This window comes from Spermophilus citellus (assembly GCF_964194105.1).
Source record: "Spermophilus citellus genome assembly, chromosome: 15".
Lineage (NCBI taxonomy): Eukaryota > Metazoa > Chordata > Mammalia > Rodentia > Sciuridae > Spermophilus > Spermophilus citellus.
In genome coordinates this window covers 35,377,586-35,397,100 of record NC_138195.1, presented here as the reverse complement: position 1 = coordinate 35,397,100, position 19,515 = coordinate 35,377,586, and the positions used below count along the sequence as shown (strand labels likewise).

At 38.8% G+C, this 19,515-nt stretch overlaps 2 protein-coding genes across 23 annotated transcripts in view; one reads left to right on the top strand and one right to left on the bottom strand.

The window, feature by feature from the left end:
• Positions 1–19,515, top strand: part of ANK3 (ankyrin 3) — a 508,367-nt gene that overhangs the window by 97,977 nt on the left and 390,875 nt on the right. The gene's annotated exons all lie outside the window — the stretch shown is intronic.
• The window catches only part of LOC308634041 (melanoma inhibitory activity protein 2-like), a gene marked incomplete at both ends in the record, with an annotated part of 120,304 nt that continues 106,120 nt past the window's right edge, over positions 5,332–19,515 (bottom strand). The window contains 1 exon segment of the mRNA XM_081267629.1: positions 5,332–5,526. Coding sequence (XP_081123755.1) covers positions 5,332–5,526 — 195 coding nt within the window.

Here is a 19,515-nt window from a genome sequence, read left to right as displayed (position 1 = left end):
TAATTTAAAGATTAGTAATGCCACACTGTGGCCAAGTATACATTCAGTAATAATTTTGACATGTAAATTTTATAAATAGAAATTTGTCTGGCAATTATTTTTGAAATCTTATGTAAAAATGAAGCCATACTTCTCAGCAAATCTAATGTTGCTTCTTCCTATACCCTGCTAAAGATGCATTCAGACCAGGATGATAGGTGTTTATAGAATAATTTTATAGAAATGAGGTGAAATTTCAAGTATAATATGGGGAGTGGCATAGCTAATATGTTAATGAATTGCTCAGTTGAGGCATAAGCAAGGGCTTTGTGATGATGTTTTAAGTTTGTTCTTTTCTCTTGACAGTTTCTTCATTTTATGTTCAGTAAGGCTGATAATGTATAAAATTGCCGTGTAATTATGTTTTGAGTCAATACATTTTTGATCTTGGATAAATTGCATACATTCCCTGAGATTCCCTCTCTGTCATTTTTTCCTTTTAATAGTTCTGATTTACACACCATACATTTTATCCATTGAAAGTGTACAAGTTGGTGATTTTTTTTTCAAGTGTGTTCACGGAGTTGGGTAATAATCCCCACCATCTAATTTCATGGCATTTTTATCATCCCCAAAAGAAATCCTATTCTTATTAGCAAGTATTCTCCATTACCCTCCAAATCTCTCTTCTCTCTCCCTGCCTCTAGTCTTAGGTGACCACTGAACTATTTTCCAAGTCTCCAGATTTGCTTACTCTGGACTTTTTCGTAGAAAAGGAATTATACATTATGTGGTCTTTTGTGACTGGCATATTTCACTTAGCATCATGTTCTTAAGGTTCATCAATGTGGTAACTTCCTATTTCAGTAACTGAGTCTTTTAATGGCTGAGTAGTTCCTCACAGGGGCATACGTTTTGTTTATCCCACTCAACAGTTGTTGGATGTTTGCATTCTTTCCACTTTTTGGATCCGATGAATAATACTGCTACAAACTTTCATGCCAAGTTTTGTTGTACTTGTTTTCAGTTCTTTGTTGTACTTGTTCTTTTTGTTGTACTTGTTTTCAGTCTATAACCAGGAGTGGTAAACAGTCTATTTAACCTTTTGACGGACTACCAGACTTCCAAAATGGCTACAGCATTTTACATTCCCACTAGCTGTGAACATTTTCATTACTTTAAATAAGAATAATAGAACTAACATCACCGTTGTCATGAAAATTGAATAAACCATATGTATAAAATGATTGAAATTGTATTGGCATAAAAAGGAGTCAATAAATACCTCCTCCTCTTTTCATCACTAGGAAAACCTCTTTTAGCCCAAAATCTTGAGCCACTGGAATCCAGCTGAAGGTAAACAAAATGAATCTACTCCCTGAGCCAAAGCTAGCCCTTCAGAAAGGAAGGCAGTTATAATGCCCTATCAAAGACCCTATCTTAATCAGTTCAATGTTAGCCTACGTATAGCACAAACAGATCCATGCATTATTTCTTATGTAATTATAAAACTATGCAAGATACTCTAGTCCTTTATTCTCAGTCCTTTTTTTTCTTTTTTCCTAATTGAAAACTGTATTCTATTATGAGTTCTTACATTGCTGTAGAACATTTTGTCAAATTTTACTGTTGAATTACAGAATTTCAGAAATTACTTGAGAAGAGATACCCTTGCCTTTTAATAAAAATCCAGGAATGTTTGGCCTGGATGACAGAAGTGACCCAGCTTCCCAATCTCCTCCTCATCATACTCCTCCTGTACACTGAGTAACTTTCATCATCTCCCAAAATTCTTCAAGGTGAATATCTTCCTTTTCTTGTGGGCTCAATGGTTTCCTGCTCGATGGATACAGTAAAGGTTGACTGATCCGAAATATGTTTTTGCTAGTAATTGAATGTTAGATTCAGATTTGTTATTCCATACCACTTGGAAACAAGCTCTGTAATTTGGTGTACAGTGCATTGGGATTCTCTTTGTCCACATAGGGTTCAGAAATGGAGTTTCTTCTTTGGTAGACCCAAGGGTAATATTCCTTCCAATGCTTCCAGGAATTTTATAACTCACGAGTCAAACTCCCACACAGGTCTCCTTAGTCAAGGAAGAAACTCTCTTGAGAATCTCATTTACCTTAGAAACACAAGGTAAGAAAACATAGCACTGGGACATTTGCTTTGGAAAGCCTAACAGATGTAGGGCATGGCTTATTGATCTCTAGATACAAAAAAAGGTGCAACAGGCAAAGGAAAAGTTTTTACAAGCATTATTTTTTTTAAAAAAAGAAAACACTTAAGTAGGCATTTTACATTTTTCAATGTGGGTATAAAATTTTACATATTGTAACCAAATTAGAAGTGACATTTGTGTTGTAAGTTTGTTGAATATTTGACATGAGGCAATCTAACAGTGTGACATTGGGAGATACCAAGTAGCCCTAAACAACTAAGTTTTTGAAAACAAATAGAGAAAATAATTCCATCCTCACATGATGGAGTGTTGAGAGCCACCGCCAAAGGGGCCCCAGCAAACTTCCAGCTGCCAGCAAACTTCCAGCTGCCGGCTGCTGATTGGCTCACAGCGGCCCCAGCAACATCTAGCTGATTGGCTCCTCTGCGGTGATGCTCATTGGGCTGTTTCCCTGCCCTTTCAGACCAAGGAGCTGCTCATTGGGGGACTTCTTTGGCTCCGCCCACATGACCCAGCCAATCGGCCTCAAGAGCAGGAGGATTGGGGGAGGTGGAGAGGCTTGTGGGTGAGAGGCTTGTGGGAAGCCGGTGGTGGCAGTTGGGCTCCAATGGTTTTTCTTGAGGAGCTGTTTTGTTTGGCGTGTGTGGTTCTAAAAGTTAGTTTCTTTTGACAAGTGGCTCCTGAATTGTGCCCAGCCAGATTGCGGCAATGGAGAGAACAGTGATTACATTATATGAGGGTGTTCTATGCACATAGATCACTTTTAAATCATAATTAAGATGCGATAGCCAGACAATACTCATGTAAAGATTGCATTTTTCCATATTAAACTGAGTTCTTTTACAAATTCTCCAAAAGAAAAAAAATAAGGAAAAAGTATAAGTTTAAAGTAAGATATAAGCAAAACTGTTTATAGTTTAAAATATAAAAATGAAAAGAACTGGTGCAGAATTTTTCTTTCCTGAATAATTATTATTTTGCTCACCTCCTAATTTACTCCATGATGATGTAAGTTGTCCTAATGAATTGTGACAAAAGCACCAATTAGCACCCTAGACCTCTAGCATTATCATCTCCCTGTAGACTTTTAGTTCTTTCTTTTATGTGTCTGTCCTTAGTCCCCATAAGAGAGGCACAAAGTGTAAAAAGTGTGCAGATAAGTTCTGCATTTCTTACTAATCCTCTGTTTCTAGACCATTTCAGAGTTTTAGTGGAATGCATTTATTGGCAAATGAGACAGCTTCAGTTCCTCAGAGTGCTGAAATGCCTTCTTGATGGACTGAGATGCCTTCTATTCCCTCAGGAGCAGTAAGCACACAGGGCTCCTCTCCTCCAAGCAACTGTAAGATCTTTCTAGAGAAGAAGTTGAGCTTATTTGATTTTTGCTCATTAAATTTAGTGCTCAAAAGTAGAAATGGAAAGTGTAAAAAAGAAATTTATTATCTGTCTCAAATATCCTTGAAATGCTTAGGGATTTGAGGATTTTGTTGTTGTTTTGCAAGGTTAAAGAGACTATTTACTCCCTCTATTACTATAGAGGGAGGAGGATGGGGGGGAGATACTGGGGAGTGAAATCAAATTGTTCTATAGATATATGAAGATGCCCAAAGGAAACCCATTATTCTGTATAATTAATATGCACCAATAAAAACCAAAAGTTTATAAAACTATTACAGCTAAGGGTGAAATGGAACAGCTCTGTCAGACTATCCTTAGCTACTGCTTGACAGTGGCTAACCTGATGGATGAGGGAATTCGGTATATGTTCGGTGAGACCATTCTTCCTATTCATTTTTTTCCCATTTTTTTTATTTCTGCTTTTTTAAAAATCATTCTTTCATATTCTTGTGGGAAATATGGGGGAATGCTAGAAAGAGAGAGTGGCGAGTCATTGAATGTCCTACCCAAAGATGACAGGGAGCATCATAAAAACGTGCCAAATGGTTATGTCCTGAATCATCGCCTAGTTACCATTTTTGTCAGTGGTCAAGATAAAACATTGACAAAATGCTTCTATAATGTTCATTCACTTAATCTGAGTGGGTAAAAAATACATTGATTAACAGATAATGTTAAGATTGGAAAAGTGGGTCAAAGAGATGAATCTTAGTGGGGATAAATGTGAGGTTCAGGAAAACTTGCAGAACCTGTCCAGAAGAACAAGAGAAACTTCCTACCTATAGAAACTAGGAAACAATACAGGGCAGAAACTTGCTTGGGTTACACATTAGAATCACCTGGTGAACACCTTGGGAGCTTTTAAATAAATGTCAATACCTGATCCCTGCTACAGCCAATTAAGTTAGAATCCCTGGGGGTGAGGCACAGGTATTGGTATGGTTAAAAATGTCCCCAGGTGGTTTGTGTATCTAAGGTAGAAAATCACTGATTTTATTTTGTAGATCAATTATAAACCTGATGCGGAACTAACAATAGGACATGGACTAGAAGTTTAGCTTTGCCCAGCATGTGTGAGGCCCTTGGATAGATCCCCAATACCACCAAATCAAGAAGAAAAGACAGGACTATCTACCTCTTAAGAAAAATTTAGCCTTTTTTTTTAATTGTTCAGATTACGTTGAATGTCATATTGGAAATCAGAAGTGTGTGTAGGAAGTACAAGTATGAAATGATGAAATGATTCAAGGTCTCATCTGAGAAGTAATGTGTTTAGATATTTGTAAACATACACGGTGGTAAACATTTTCAAGGAACAGAACTCAGCATACATGCCTTTATATTCAAGGTTGTCAAAGAAAACTCTGGGTTGCTACCAAATACTAGATTGCCTCCAGGTAATCAGAATATTATAGATTTTTTTCTAAGTGAAATGCAAGCATCCTTAAAATGAGCCTTCTCTTACTGACAGTTTGGGGTTTGTATATGTATAAACTTTTTTTTTTTTTTTTTTGGTCAACAGAGTGGTCTATAAAAGAGAACCCTGGTCTTCCAATATATGGAAAAGCACCAATGTTGGCCAGCCCTTGGCCAAATCTTCCCATTTTTCACATTCTAGTTAAATAGTGTTGCAGGTCTGGGGTTGTAGTTCAGTTGGTAGAGTGTTTGCTCAAAGCACTGGGTTCAATCTCCAGCACCACACACACACACAAGAAAAGAAGGTAAATGATGTTGTAATCTTTCTCCACACACAATGAAATTCCATGTCCCTACACCTGCGCTTCCACACTTCCTTGCTGGTTTCCATGGGCACCTGAGCCACTGACTACTCCTATCAGAGTCTGATTAACATCTTTCAGACCTTCCTCTTTTTCCACTATCTTGTAGGAGTTAGTCAGGGGGCTTGGTGATCCCAGAGGAGGAATAACATGAGAAGAGGCTATTTTCACACCCTTCTCTTTACTCTGTTGGAAATGAAATGTGTGGATTTTTATTTGATTGTGTGATTCTTGACCTTGCCTAATCTGAGCCTTCAAGAGAGTCATTTCAAAGTCATATCTTGATGTTGAGCCACTTGAGTAATAGTCATACTTGCCCTTATTAACTTGTCCTCGAATCACTGATGGCCTTTTCCTGAGGACAGTTTTGCTGTGATTTTTGATAGGACATTGAATTCAGAGCATACGCACCTAGGCTGGGAATTCAGACAAACTCTGTGCAAGGTGCACAAAATTCACTTTAAATAAGTGCATTATTGGACTCACTGTGGCCAACAATCTTTATTCACCCTGCTTTCATATTATGTCTGATTTGTCACATTTTTATCACCTAAAGTCAGTTTAAAATTCCCCCTAATGTTGACATTCCATTGGTTTAATGATGTCTAATAGCATGTGTCCACCATTATGTTTTCATATAGAATAGTTTCACTTCCCAAAACATCCTTTGTGTCCATTTATTCATCCTCCACTCCCCACCCCACCACTGATTTTGACCTTTCCAGAGTGTCATGTAGTTGGACTCATTCAGAATGCTCCTTGGCAGCTGTTTGGATGTTCTCACCCATTAGCAATCAACCTATGCAATGAAAATATTTTGATCCAAGTGTGTGTGTGTGTGTGTGTGTGTGTGTGTACACGAGCGCATGTGCGTGTGTAAAAATATATGATGTAAAATATATGAATTTTGGTACTAGGGATTGAACTTGCGGGAAGTCAACCACTGAGCTACATCCCCAGCCCTATTTTGTATATTATTTAGATGCAAGTTCTCACTGAGTTGCTTAGTGTCTTGCTTTTGCTAAGGATGACTTTTGAAATCCCAATCTTCCTGTCTTGGCCTCTGGAGCTGCTGGGATAACAGGTGTGCACTGGGTTCAATCCCTGAGCCTGGCTGATCCAGTTATCTTTATGGTGACTGTTTTAATAAGTGTAAAGCATTGTTCAAATGTATTGTTCTCATTTGAATTATCACTTGGCAGTGTAATGAAGTAGCATGGGAAATGAAGCATTCATTAACAGTTGTTTAGGTTTGGTGAAAGTTTCTCCCTTCAGCCCTAATGTGAGGGAAAGAATATTCTCCCTATCAGAGAGTTTCTGTCTTTTTAGACAGAAACCAGCGGAATGTTGGCACTCTACAGGAGGATAAGACTCGAGGGAAAGTCTGAATAACTACAACCTGGGACCACCCAGGGTGGATTCATGCACATCTGAAGATGGACATGTGTGTGACTTCTTGTGATCTGTGCTGGAGTTATGCCCCTGTACCTGCTCTTGATTGGTCATTGGCTAGCAGAAGTTATAACTTTTCTGGGCTTCAGCATCTTTCTTTACAAAGCATGAGTGTTTTTGTAATAACTAACATCAACTCTCGAAACTCTCTATGGTATCATGGATTATAAAGTCATATCCCACATCATGCAATATTATTCCATGGATTTTTAATTTAATAAAATTTAGAATTAATTTTTATGTCCATCCATGTTTATAACAACTTGCACTTCAGCCTGCCCTGTGTTGATGTTTTTACATAGAAAATATGAAAATGAATTCTTAGGATGATAGAAAATAAAGACTCGGGTACAATTTTGGGGGGACATACTATTTTTAAAATCAGAATTAATATTTTCCCCTCATTCTTTCGTACTTCAAAATATTAGAATATAAATCCAACATGAATTTAAGTATAACATGACACAAAATAGATAACACAGTGAGGTGAATTCTAAATAGCACCTTTCAAAAAGCCCTGAAAACGTCAACCAATCTAATTGAAATGCTGGAGGAAGCAACATGTCAGGTCTCTAAGAAATATTCAAGAGACATAGAAAAATTGAAATGATGGTATCTGTTGAAAACGCATAATTTATATTGTGTTTTGAACAATAGGCCTGTGCTCCTTGTGGATACCATTTTTATTTCTATGAAAATTGAGTTTGCATTGATCATATCTAGGACAGTTGTTTGTTTTTTGGTGGTGGCTCTTAATTGTTCTGAAGTCATTCTTGACGATACCCTTTCTAGATTAGATGTTTTTTCTATTAGAGTACTCTCTGGCAATTATCTTGAATTGCTTTATGTAAGTACCATGCAAACTTTAATTTTCTTCCTAAGCTTCTAATGATTGTTGCTTTCTTAAATATTGCTTTTCTAGCTGCTTTAGTTTGCTGAATCATTGCCTACACCTCTGGGAAGCTTGTAGTTATTTCCCTAAGGGCTTTCTCCTGATGACAACCGATTACCTGCATAGTAGAAGCTTAGGTGTTTCTGCTCTTTGGTTTCTTTTTAGATAAATCATGGTTGTTACCAAGAAAGTACATAAGTAAGGCAAGGAACAGGGGATTCCTGTGGTGGCTGTCTCTAAGGAGTTTGTGGCACATTAGGCGTTCTATTTAGATTCAGACACCTGAGGGCAAGAGCAACAAAACCATCCTGCCATCATCAGATCCTCGGAGCAATTGGTTCCATTTCTTAGGCTTGTGTCTCACACCACTGACTGCTTTGAAACTGCTGCTCCCAGAACACAAGTGCAGAGAGTTTTACAAAGACCAATTAGACATATGCATAGGAGAACGTGGCTAGACTTCTAAAAGCAGTGAAGTACTGGGGTTGTACTCATCTGTACATTTGGAGCCTATTGAAAAATTTCAGGGCTACTGATCTGAGACCACTTTGGTTAATTAAGGTTATGTTTCATAAAGTAGCTTCATTGCACTTGCTGGGTGAGAAAGTCTGGGAAAGCTTTATAGAAACCATTTTAAATGGCATCATGCATCATTAATTAGTGCCAAGGAAAGAAGCAATCAGTTAGAAAAGACCTAAGATGATGCCTTGGCATAAAAGCAGATGATTATAATAAAGCATTGGAAGAAGCTAGTTTCCAGTGGAAGAATATGACAGAAGTCCCAAGCAGGTGCAGAAAACAGCTATGGCAGAAGGATCTGGAAAAGTCCACAGTGGCTTACCCATCCAGGTGTATGATTGTAAAGTTAAAGTTTTTAGTTAGTACAAGACCCAGGAGAGGTTTCTGTGATCTGCCAGATCTTACAGGGTTTATGAAGTGAAGGATATGGTGAAAGAACTGGTTGGTAGACTGTTTATTACAGGTGTGGATGGCTTTTAGATGAAGGCAGCACTTAAAATATTGGCAATGCCTTTGACTCTCAGACCAAGACTTAAGTCTTTTAAATATCACAGGAACAGAATTTTGTATTGTTGTTCACACATTGTTTACATAATCCTTTGAAAAGGGAACATATTTGCTTCTTATAAATGGATTCTCTCAAGACACAGCTGAATATTTTTAGTTTGGGCTTGGGGTAACATGTGTACTGTCACTCATTTTGAAGGACAAACTTGTATTCTTAGTTTGCTTTTTATTTTGTATTTAAAAATCCCACCTAGGGCTAGGGATATAGCTCAGTTGGTAGTGTGCTTGCCTCACATGCACAAAGCCCTGGGTTCAATTACCTGCATCACCCCTACCCCTCAAAAAAAAATTTATTAAGCAGAAATTTTTTTTTACTGGAAATATTAAGGCCAATCTAATTCCCTTTGACAAAGGTAATCCATATCCATTAGCTCCTTGTTTTATTTTTTTTAGTTATGAATAATAAGTTTTTTCCTTTTACTTCATCATTTATAGACCCCAAAACATGAACCTAATTTTCACTTTCCAGACAAAATTCCACTGCAAAGATTGGGAGTCTTGTGTAGCTGTAGCTGACATTAGTAAATTTTTTTCTGCTACGATTACCTTAGTCTACCCATTTCTATAATGGAAGATACTTTTTCTTATGTGTGTATCTTTTTTTTTTCCTGTCCCCTTTTCTCTTATTATACATCCAAAGTGATAATGCAAGTTCATAAGGAAAAACACCTTGCTGCTTTCATCTCCTTCTGTTTGTCATCTCCCAGGAAACAGAACCAACTTCCTTTCCTTTCTGCTTTTGTTGACTAACCCCAGCAGGGCTGCACACTCAGCCATTGTATCTGATGTCATAATCAATTAGCATTTGCTTCTTTCTCTAGACTGTGAACTCTTTGGGACGGGGTGGGGGATATGTTACTCACTGTGACCCGAGGTATACCTGATGCGCAGAGGGCCCCACCCTAAGAGATGTTGAATCTCAACAGCAATTATGGAACATGATTTTGGAATTATGGAGCATCTGGGCTCCTAGAAAATCTCATTTTCTCAAGTTACTTTAGCAATACAAGATCATTGGAAGAAGCTAGTTTCCTTTGGAAGAACATGACAGAAGAGAATGCACTTTCATTTCCTAGCAACTTCCATCCTAACCTATAGGATGCCAATTTAGAGATTTTTTTTTTTTTTTTTTTTGCATAGAACTTCACAACTTGCCTGGGAATTTTTATATATGGGAAATAACACAAGCCAACTTTTTTTTTTTGGTGGGGGGGAGTGCTGTATGCTAGACAATGTCAAAGTTACTTTCCATCCCTACCTCTTTTAATCCTCACAGTGACCCTATTAAAAAGAGAATGTAGAATTAGGCATTGTGGCATATGCCTATAATCCCAGTGACTTGAGAGGCTGAAGCAGGGGATCTCAAGTTTGAGGTCAGCCTCAGCTACTTAGTGTGACCCTGTCTCAAAATGAGAGATAAAAAGGGCTGGGGATGTAGCTCAGTGGTGAAGTACCCTTGGGCTCGATCTCTACTACCAATAAATAAATGAATAAATAAATTCTATATATAAAAATAGGTAATTTTCAAAAGACCATTGAAGAAATGGCTCTCTAGAGCCGTGGTTGAGCCAGAGCTGGTCCACATAGTCTCCTCTGGTACTATACTGCCTCTCACTGCATTTCAATGGTGCCCCCTCAGACTCATCTTGCTGCTGAGAGAAAATACCAGAGGATGGAAAGGGAGAAGACCCAAACAAAGACTATGCAGACATGAAAGAAAAGCTATTTCTGATAATAATGAAACAGAATCCACAGCCTTCAAGGAGGTTCTCCCCTGGAGAAAAGCACAAGGCCCTGACTCTTCCTTTCAGTCTAACTTTCCTATGAGGCTTCAGAGTCCCTCAGCTCCTGACCTCCAAGGAGATGCTGAAGACCTTTGTAGCCAGTGATGGGTGACATGAGAGGTAGTCCCTCCTGTGGGTCCATTAACAGGAGAGACCACTGGAACTTGCTAAATGCCAAGAGTGAACTAAAGGGATATAAACACAGATTTGATACATACATCAACTAAATCTTCAGATTCCAGGCTTGACTTCTGACTTCATTTCTGCTTGGGCTGCCAGAGCCTTTTTCTTCTGCCCATTTCCTTTAATACCTGTACATTAGCTTGATGGGTCTTAATGGTTATTTGTCATGAGGACGCTTTTTATTTACTTGGTGTAGACAGACAGTGCTGCCCATGTGAATGTGTAGGCCTTTGGTAACTGCTATAGCCTTCATTTCCACCTCTTTCTAGCATGAGCAGTTTAGCTATAACTTTGTGCATGTTGAGCTAGTGATGTAGCTAAGTGGTAGAGCACTTGCTTTCATGCATAAGGTCCTGGGTTCAATCCCCAGCACCTTACTGCCCCTCCACACACCCAACAAAGTTTGTGCACTGAACTCTCTGCAAGTTTAGCCTATTTCTGTGCAGAGAGTACAATAATGTTATCTTGTTGAAATATTTATATTGGAGTACTTATGACAAACCATGCTTAAGACCAAGGTAGAGAGGCCCTTGTTGTCTGTCATCTAAGGCTGTCTTATAAGTTTACCTCCTTAAGAGGTTGACGTCTTCCTCAAGTGATTGACTCCAGGAATTGAGGCCCACCAGTGTCTGCCCTTTCCCTTTAAAAAAAAAAAATTAGATCCCAACTATAGTTGATAGTCAAAGACCTAAGCAGACTAATAAGCATATGACCTGGGCTCAGGGTAAAGGAGATCAAAAGGATGAACCTTTAGTGGTAGATGGCAAACAGAGAGTACTAGAGCTGGTGACATAAAGCAAAGAGCTAATATTAGAGATTGAACTTGGGGATTGGATGCCTATCCCTGATTAGACTCTTATGTGGCAAGACCTGAGTCTTGGGGAAACATGGGTAGAGGATCCAAGGAAGAGTAACAACTTGGTCTGAGTTGATCTTGGCTGATGAAGATCAAGGGTATTGCAGAAGCCTGCTACAGAGTCATCCTACTGGTGGATGGCCACTGTGCCTCAAATGTGGGGATACATGGCAAGGAGACAGGCATGTAATCAAGATGACAATTATCATTATGATTTGGAAGTGAGTTAATTATAAACTAGTTATAAACTATAATGAAATACACAATGCTAGCACAAGACCCCAAGTGCATTAGTCATTGTTGCCTTGTTAGGATTTTTTGTGTATCCTTTATTAAAGCTTGGTTTGTCTATGTTTCCTTGAAGAACATCTTGACAAGGTGAGAAACTAAGAACTATTACGCCTTAAAAACTGCTTGTCTATATTATTGGCAATTTTCCAGCCTCCCAAATATAAACATAATGAGTGCTAAGACAAATACTTATGATGTTCAGTTTAAAATTTGAGAGTAAATCAAAGCAACCACATTATTATTAACTAGCTTTATAGTGAGTAAATGTGGTAGTATAATTGGATTCTGTAAAATAGTCTTAATGTTGTTTTTATGCATTGGGGTTTCTTATTAAGATCTTGTTTGAAAGTGGTTTTCACTGCCTTAAAAACATTCTAACAGCAGCAACAACAAAAATACTCAAACATTTGGAAACACCAATCCAAAGAATGCTACTTATTGCTGTTAACATTACAGAGATATAGTTTTCATGATAGTATACAACTTTCTCATATTTAAGAATGTGTTCCTGAGTGTGGTAGCACATATCTATAATTCCAGTGAGGTTGTGGCAGAAAAATCACAAGTTCAAGGCCAGCATGGGAAACTTGGACAGTCTCATAATTAAAAAAAAAAAAATTAAATGGCTGGGGATGTAGCAGTGTTAGAACATCCCTGGGTTCAATCCACCCCCGCCCCCAGTGTCACTGTAAAAATGTGGTTATTTTCCCTACTTGTTCAATTCATTTTAAGTGATAAAAAAATTTGAACAATTAGTTGCAGTACTGTATAAGGTCTTACTATATCAGCATCAGATTCTTTTGTGGCTGAATTATTTTGGTAATAACTCAGTGCTTCTGCTACAAATGCGTTATTTGTGAACTTCAAAAATTTTAAGAAAGAAGAAAGATTGTTTTATTTTTTTATTGGTTATTCAAAACATTACAAAACTCTTGACATATCATATTTCATACATTCGATTCAAGTGGGTTATGAACTCCCATTTTTTACCCCAAATACAGATTGCAGAAGAAAGATTGTTTTAATTTCGATTTTCAGATAGGCTCAAATTGAACAGAGGAACCTTTTTGTTTATCCAATAAAAACACGATCTCAGGATGTCCTACTTTAGGCAGAGCCAAAAGGTGGCCTATTTTCATCCCAGTCCTTTGAATGGGGTTCTCTTTGGCAGGGGCCAGTAAACTGACCTCCCTGGCTTTCTTCCCTGTTGTAGAGGAAGTGCTTCTTCCTGTTCTTATCAGTGTTAGGGTTGCAATTTCATGGAGCTCTAAAGCCCATAGGAGACACTGGAGAGATCCTAAGAGGCTGGGCTGGCATTAATAGAAGCTGAAGGGAAGAGCCTGAGGGCAGACTGTGGATAGGAGAAGAGTGTCATTCTAGATTGTACTTCTACTGCAGACTGTGCTTTTCTCCCCCTCTCATTTTTCTGTGTATATAAGATAGTGCATTTCAGTGTCAGAGAGGATCAAGAATGATGTTTTCAAAAGATGTAATCCTTGAAGTTTCTCCTTCAAGTCAGGACTACAGATAAGTAGTTATAATCCAACTGCTATTATGATTTTGTAGATGGAACAAAACCACAAAGGAAATGTCCTACTCCAAATCCACTTTCCAAAAAGAAGGGGGGAGAGTGGTGGATAGGAATGGTTTTAAAAAGATCTAATTTGCATATAGGAAAGAAAAGCCAGCTGTTTGATTCATTGTTGTGCTTCAGATGATGAGAAACCTATAAATCAGCCATATTCACTCTGGCTGTGTGTGTGTGTGTGTGTGTGTGTGTGTGTGTGTGTATTTCTAATGGGGATTTCCAGGGTGCTTGCAAATATTTGTGCATAAACTTTGAAAAATGATGTTACATACATTTCAGAAAACAATCACAGAAGGGGAATTCCTGTTTAGCTTTGTTCTCTTTAGCTGTTTCTTATTGATTTGTCTAGTGTTAAAAAGATCCATGTTCAGTCAGAGTATGGGAGAAAACAAGGTAAAAGGTAAAGAAGACTTTAATGTCTCAAACATGTATTTAGCCATTTTTCCTGTATATCTTCTAGATCCTACTCAAATCCCAAAGTCATTACTGTTTAGCTTTGAAGTCTCTAAGACTTGGAGAATTTGTTACCAACACACACACACACACACACACACACACACACACACAAGCGTGAGATATATTTTAATTTTCTTTGAGAAAAGAACCCAGAATATGAAGACAACTTAAATGGATGGAAAATGTACTTAAGCACAGAATTCTTAACTTGAAAGAGAATGGAGCTGGGAAGTAGGTAATAAGATTTTCTCCTCTAGAGAGCATCTGCACAGAGGTGAGAGATGTGGAGAAGAAGAGTTCAGTCCTCTCAACCACATTGTGAACTGCAGAGTGTAATCAATACCTTGTACAGAAGTAAATGGGACTCAGAGTTTAGTTTTCTTTGAGGCAAATAGTAAATTTGACTTGGAGGGGAATCCCCTGCTTCTTTATGACACAGAGGTCAGCAGTGTCCTGTGGACCACAAAATGACTAATAGAAATGCTCGAATCTTTCTTCAAAAGCTGTGGACACCTTAGTACCTGAAACTCAACTTGTAGAAATTTCCAGTAGCCATAGAACAAACGACCCTCCCTGACCAAATTAGTGAAAGGAAAACCTCATTGAACAGAAACACTCTAAAGTTTGCCTGCATCCAATTTAAATCAAATATTTAACCTTTGGAAATTTCATTTAAGAACTACAAACTTCCATATCATTGGTGTTGGTTTGAATAAAGTTTGGAAGATGAAAAGATGAGAAGATCCTTTTTGTGAACTGCACTTGGCACTCAACGCTTTTTGGTGATTTCAACCAGACTTATCACAGGGCTTCCTGCTCCTTGAAGACTTATAAGACATTGAATTTAAAAAAAAATGGTTTTCTAAAATCACTTTTCAGCTCCCTAGGGATAGGGTATCAAGAATTAATGGGTGATTTTCCAGTGATGTTTCCTTTTGAAAGATCCAGCAGAGAACCCTGGCTGGGCCTTTGGCAATTGCTTCATTCTTTTGGGGTGGCTTTGCAGATCCTCTTTGCCAGTTTTTATGTTGCAATAACTGTGGGTCACTATCAAAATAGAGATGTCCATAAGAGGGTCTTGTCAACAGAGGGCAGTAAGCCTGGGCTTGCTTATTTCTGATGCTCAAGAAAGATCTCTTGGGAAAAATATGATCCCCATTACTCTTGAAAGAGAGCAACCATACTTTGCCAGAACTTCAAAGAGCAGCACTGGTTGCTCTTAGGAAATCACAATAGAAGAGCCACTGGTGCCAAGGGCACACTTAGCTCTGGTGGTTATACTGAAATCAATAGGCAGTGTGAATGGCAGAGAAGCAATTCCTTGAAGTCTGCACCTGAGGGAAATAAAAGGTGGCTAAAAGTGTTCCAGAGCAGATGGATCCATTGTGACTTGCACAGTGTTCACTTTGAGGGGATACATGGCTCCTCTCTTACTCCTGGGATTATCAGATTTTCAGTGAGTTTAAAGATAATGTTTTCAGTGAATTTGCAGAAATGTGTTTTGCTATTTCCTCCCGGAAGGCAAAGTACTTCAGGGTTCATGGAGCATAATTGTACGGGGTGTACCTCACACCCATGTGCTGTGAGACTCCACTCTGTTCTTAGAAGTGACCTTGCCACAGGACCTCCAATGGATGTTCAGTGTCCTGGAAGATGGTAGAAACCCTTGGGATATGCTTGTCAAATCCTTCAGCAATGGCAAAAATCACTCAGTTCCTCAAGTGACTTCTGTTTCTCCAGCAAGGCTAAAGGGTGGCACTACACACACCAGCAGAGTGAGTTTTCAGCCCAGAGCAAACAGCCCAGAGACAACTTCACTTGGAGCTGTCCAAAGGCCCAGCATTACCGTAATACCAAGAGTCTTGCCTGGGCACCAGCAGGTTGCCCTGGTCTGGGTGTTTCCACCTATGAGTAGAGGTGAGTGAGAATGTGAGGAAATGACAGGGGGGAAAAAAAGCATGATTCTCTCTTCCCAGTGGGAGTGAAGCTTGCATTGTTGCTTTTATCCCATGAGGTAATATTCTGCAGCTTCTACATGTTTCCTAGACCTGTGTGTTCTTTGAAGGACAAATTCTGTGGAATGGAAATTGAGCCCCGGAAAGCTATTCTGAGATTTGATTCCAGATCAGTGGTTTTGAATGAGTAACTTCACCTTTGAAGCTTTGATTCTATTGCTTGTCACTTTTAAGGAGTTGTATTAGTTTGCCAGGACTGCCACAACAAGTCACCACAAATTGGGTAGCTTTAACCAACACGTGAGCTTTCATAGTCCTGGCAACCGGAAGTCTGGAACAGAGGGGTCAGCAAGGCTCTGAGGGAGAATCTGTTCCTGGTTCCTCACCAGCTTCTGGTGGGTTTGGCAATCCTTGGCACTCCCTAGTTTGTAGGTGTATCACTTCCAGCTGTTTCTGTGTCTCCCCTTCCTGTATCTTACAAGGACATTTGTCATTAGATTCAAGGCCCACCTTAAAGAGGATAATCTCTTTTCAGTATCTCTACAGTAATTATATCTGCTAAGATCCTTATTCCAGATAAGGTGACATTCTGAAGATCGGATGCACTATCATTTGGAAGCCAGTATTTAACCCACTACAAGAATGGTCATGTCTACTTTGTCTACTAGTCAGGTCTATGGTAGGAAAAAGTGAGATAATGTATACACAGAAGTGGCCTTTGTAAATTCCCTGTTTTTTGGAAAAAGCTCCCTCTTCTATTCCTGCATTCCATTTTCATTATGGTCTGATATCAAGCTTGCTTTCCAGATTCATTTCCTATTGTATCCTCTAAGGTATGTTTTACTCTGGCCCAAGGAAGAGATTACTTATTTTCTGACTCATGATATGCTTTAATGCCTCCTATTTTGTTTTCCACTCATTCTTTCCTCCTCACTTTAAGCACTCTTCTCTCCTACTTATCTTTCAAGGGCAGGCTGATAACCCACTTGGCTAACCATTCTTCTTCCTGTAAGTTGGAATTTTTCCAGGGGTGTGTTGGAGCTAGCTTGTACTAGATTGCTGATTGTTAATTATTCAGCAATATTCTGGCAGCTTGACATCAGTCACCGTGAAAGTATTTACATCGTGGATATTGGCAAACACTAGAAATCAGAGTTCTTTCTCTGTCCTTTTCTCGAATACCACTGAAACTTTCCTTTCTCTGTACTTCAAGAGCACTTTGTATTTACCTCTATTTCCACAATTTAAATGTTGTCTATTACATTTAGTTATGTAAATAGCCATAACTAAATAGCCGTAAATAGTTACGTAAATCACTTGTGCTAGATTTAGAGTTCCTTAAGGCCAAAATAATATTCTATATTCAGTAGAAAAGAGAGTTGTCTCGTGTCTCACAGCACCTAATCCATAGAAGATGCTTATTGCATAGCATAAAGAACAAAGAATGATAGCCTGCATTTCCTGAGTCTTTGTGGTATCAACAACTCTCTGGAGCAGGTGAATTGCTAGGCCAATTTTACAAAAACTGAGACTTCGAAAGATGAATGGCTTGCTCAAAGTTATACATCAATAGCTGGACCCCAGAACTCTGGCTCTGTAGCCAAACTGTTAAGCACTATGTCAGACTTTTTTCTTAAATAAAATGAAGTGTCCTGTCCCAGATGTCTGCATCCAGTAGAGCAGCTGCTAGCAACGTGCAGCTGTTGAGCACTTTAAAGATGACTTGTCTGAGAAGTTGCAAAGCACATACCAGATTTCAAAAACTTGGTAAGAAAGAAAACAAATGTTCAGTGTTGAAATAACAGTTCAGATATTTTGAGTGAAAACCTGTTAATGTAATTTCGCTTTTTAATGTGGCTACTAGAAAGTGGCTCTCGCTACATTTCTGTTGACTGTTTCCTAGGGCCTAGTAATTCTGCTCTAGCTGTCATATTTCTAGACTAACATTTATATATCCAAAGACATCTTCACTTATCGCAGCCTGGGGCCAAGGCATAATAATTCAGTTCTATGCCACATATCCCTAACTTCCTCCTGGATTTGCTCCTGGCCCTGGTCCTTTAAGGCTGGGCATTTATTATGGATGAAGAGATAAAGGTCAGTGCTTCAGACTGGCATCTTGTGAAAAGGTGTGGCATCCACAGAGTCATGTTGGAGCCATTGGCCACAATTTTATCTCCAAATAAAGCATGAGTATCAGTTATAATAAGGCTTATGTCTGCTCAGTTGGAGGGGAGCCACAGCCCAAAAGAAGACATTTCAAAGGAATTAGCAATCAATTCTTCTCTTCCTTCAGGGCAGGAAGCTGCTTCCAGTAAATACAAAATAGTCCATGCTAGCATCTCACAGCTCTCCCCAGCTAGTAGGTTGAGGTCATGGGGATGAGGACCACTTCTAAACTGAGAAAATGTACAAGAGCAGGTAACTAAAGCTTAACCACTCTTTCCCTACTAGGTTATCACAGGAGGCAAATGGTAAAGGGAAGATGATGTATGATTTTTGTAAATAGGTCAAATGTTTTGGAAAATAGAAAATGGAACACTAATAAATGACAATAAATTCATCTGCTGGCCCCCCTGCTTTCAGGATCTGTGCCAAGGAAGTTCTCACACACACCATTCTGAGTCAGAAGAAAAGGTGGGATGTGAGAGCCCTAATTTTCCTGACATCCTAATGAAGAAATAAATTCTGAAAGTGTTGTGATGACATTTTGTGTTTCACCAGAGTGCAGTAGTTTCATGTAGTTATTTTGGTTTTTCTTCAGAGCTGTTTAAGCCTCTGACTGTCATTCCTGGGAACATCACGAATCTCCCCCGTTTTGCAACCACAGAACATAGACATCAGCACTCAAGCTGTGACCTTAATGGTTGTCTCTGATTACTGTTCACAAATGCTGCCAGAGGTCTTTGCTGCTATTCCTTCTCTGGATCTCCAGGTGTATGAAATGTGTATAAGTCCTATCTAAACCACTATATTGTGAATGAATGAATGGGTTTTGCAAGGATGTTGGGAAGGATTTCCTTTGGCAGGTGGAACCCATCTGCTGCTGCTTCATTTACTGAGCATAATGTGAATTTCAAAGATCCATATATATATATATGTATCCATATAAATGCATATATGTATCATTCCTATAAAGAGAACAAAACCACAGTTTTAGATCTGGAAAAGATTTTTTAAATCACCTAATAGAACCCCCCTCCCATACCCCGATTTTTAAAGTAAGTGACCCAACAAGGTTAATGCACTCAAAAAGAGTCACTATGTCAACCAACTGCTTGTTCACCTGCATTTTACCATACTTTACTAAACGGCTTCCAAGTTCCTCATTTCATTCATTGGAATACACCGGATGGCAAGAGCCTAGTTTGCTGTTAAGTGAGTGACCTTCGGGTTTTGGCACTCAATGTAAAATCTAAGCATGGTGCATTTTTGGCCAGGGAACATCGACCTTGTAATCCCTTGCTTCATCCTTTTCATAGGCAGACACCATTTGTTTCGGTTAATTTAGACAACAGGAACGGAGATGCTTTTATTAGAGAAGCATGGCCCCCTCCCTTTTGTTAAAGGGGGTCAGGGGAGACTTTAATATCCTTCAAAAAGTATGCTTCCTCAGGAGGAGGCTATCTAGC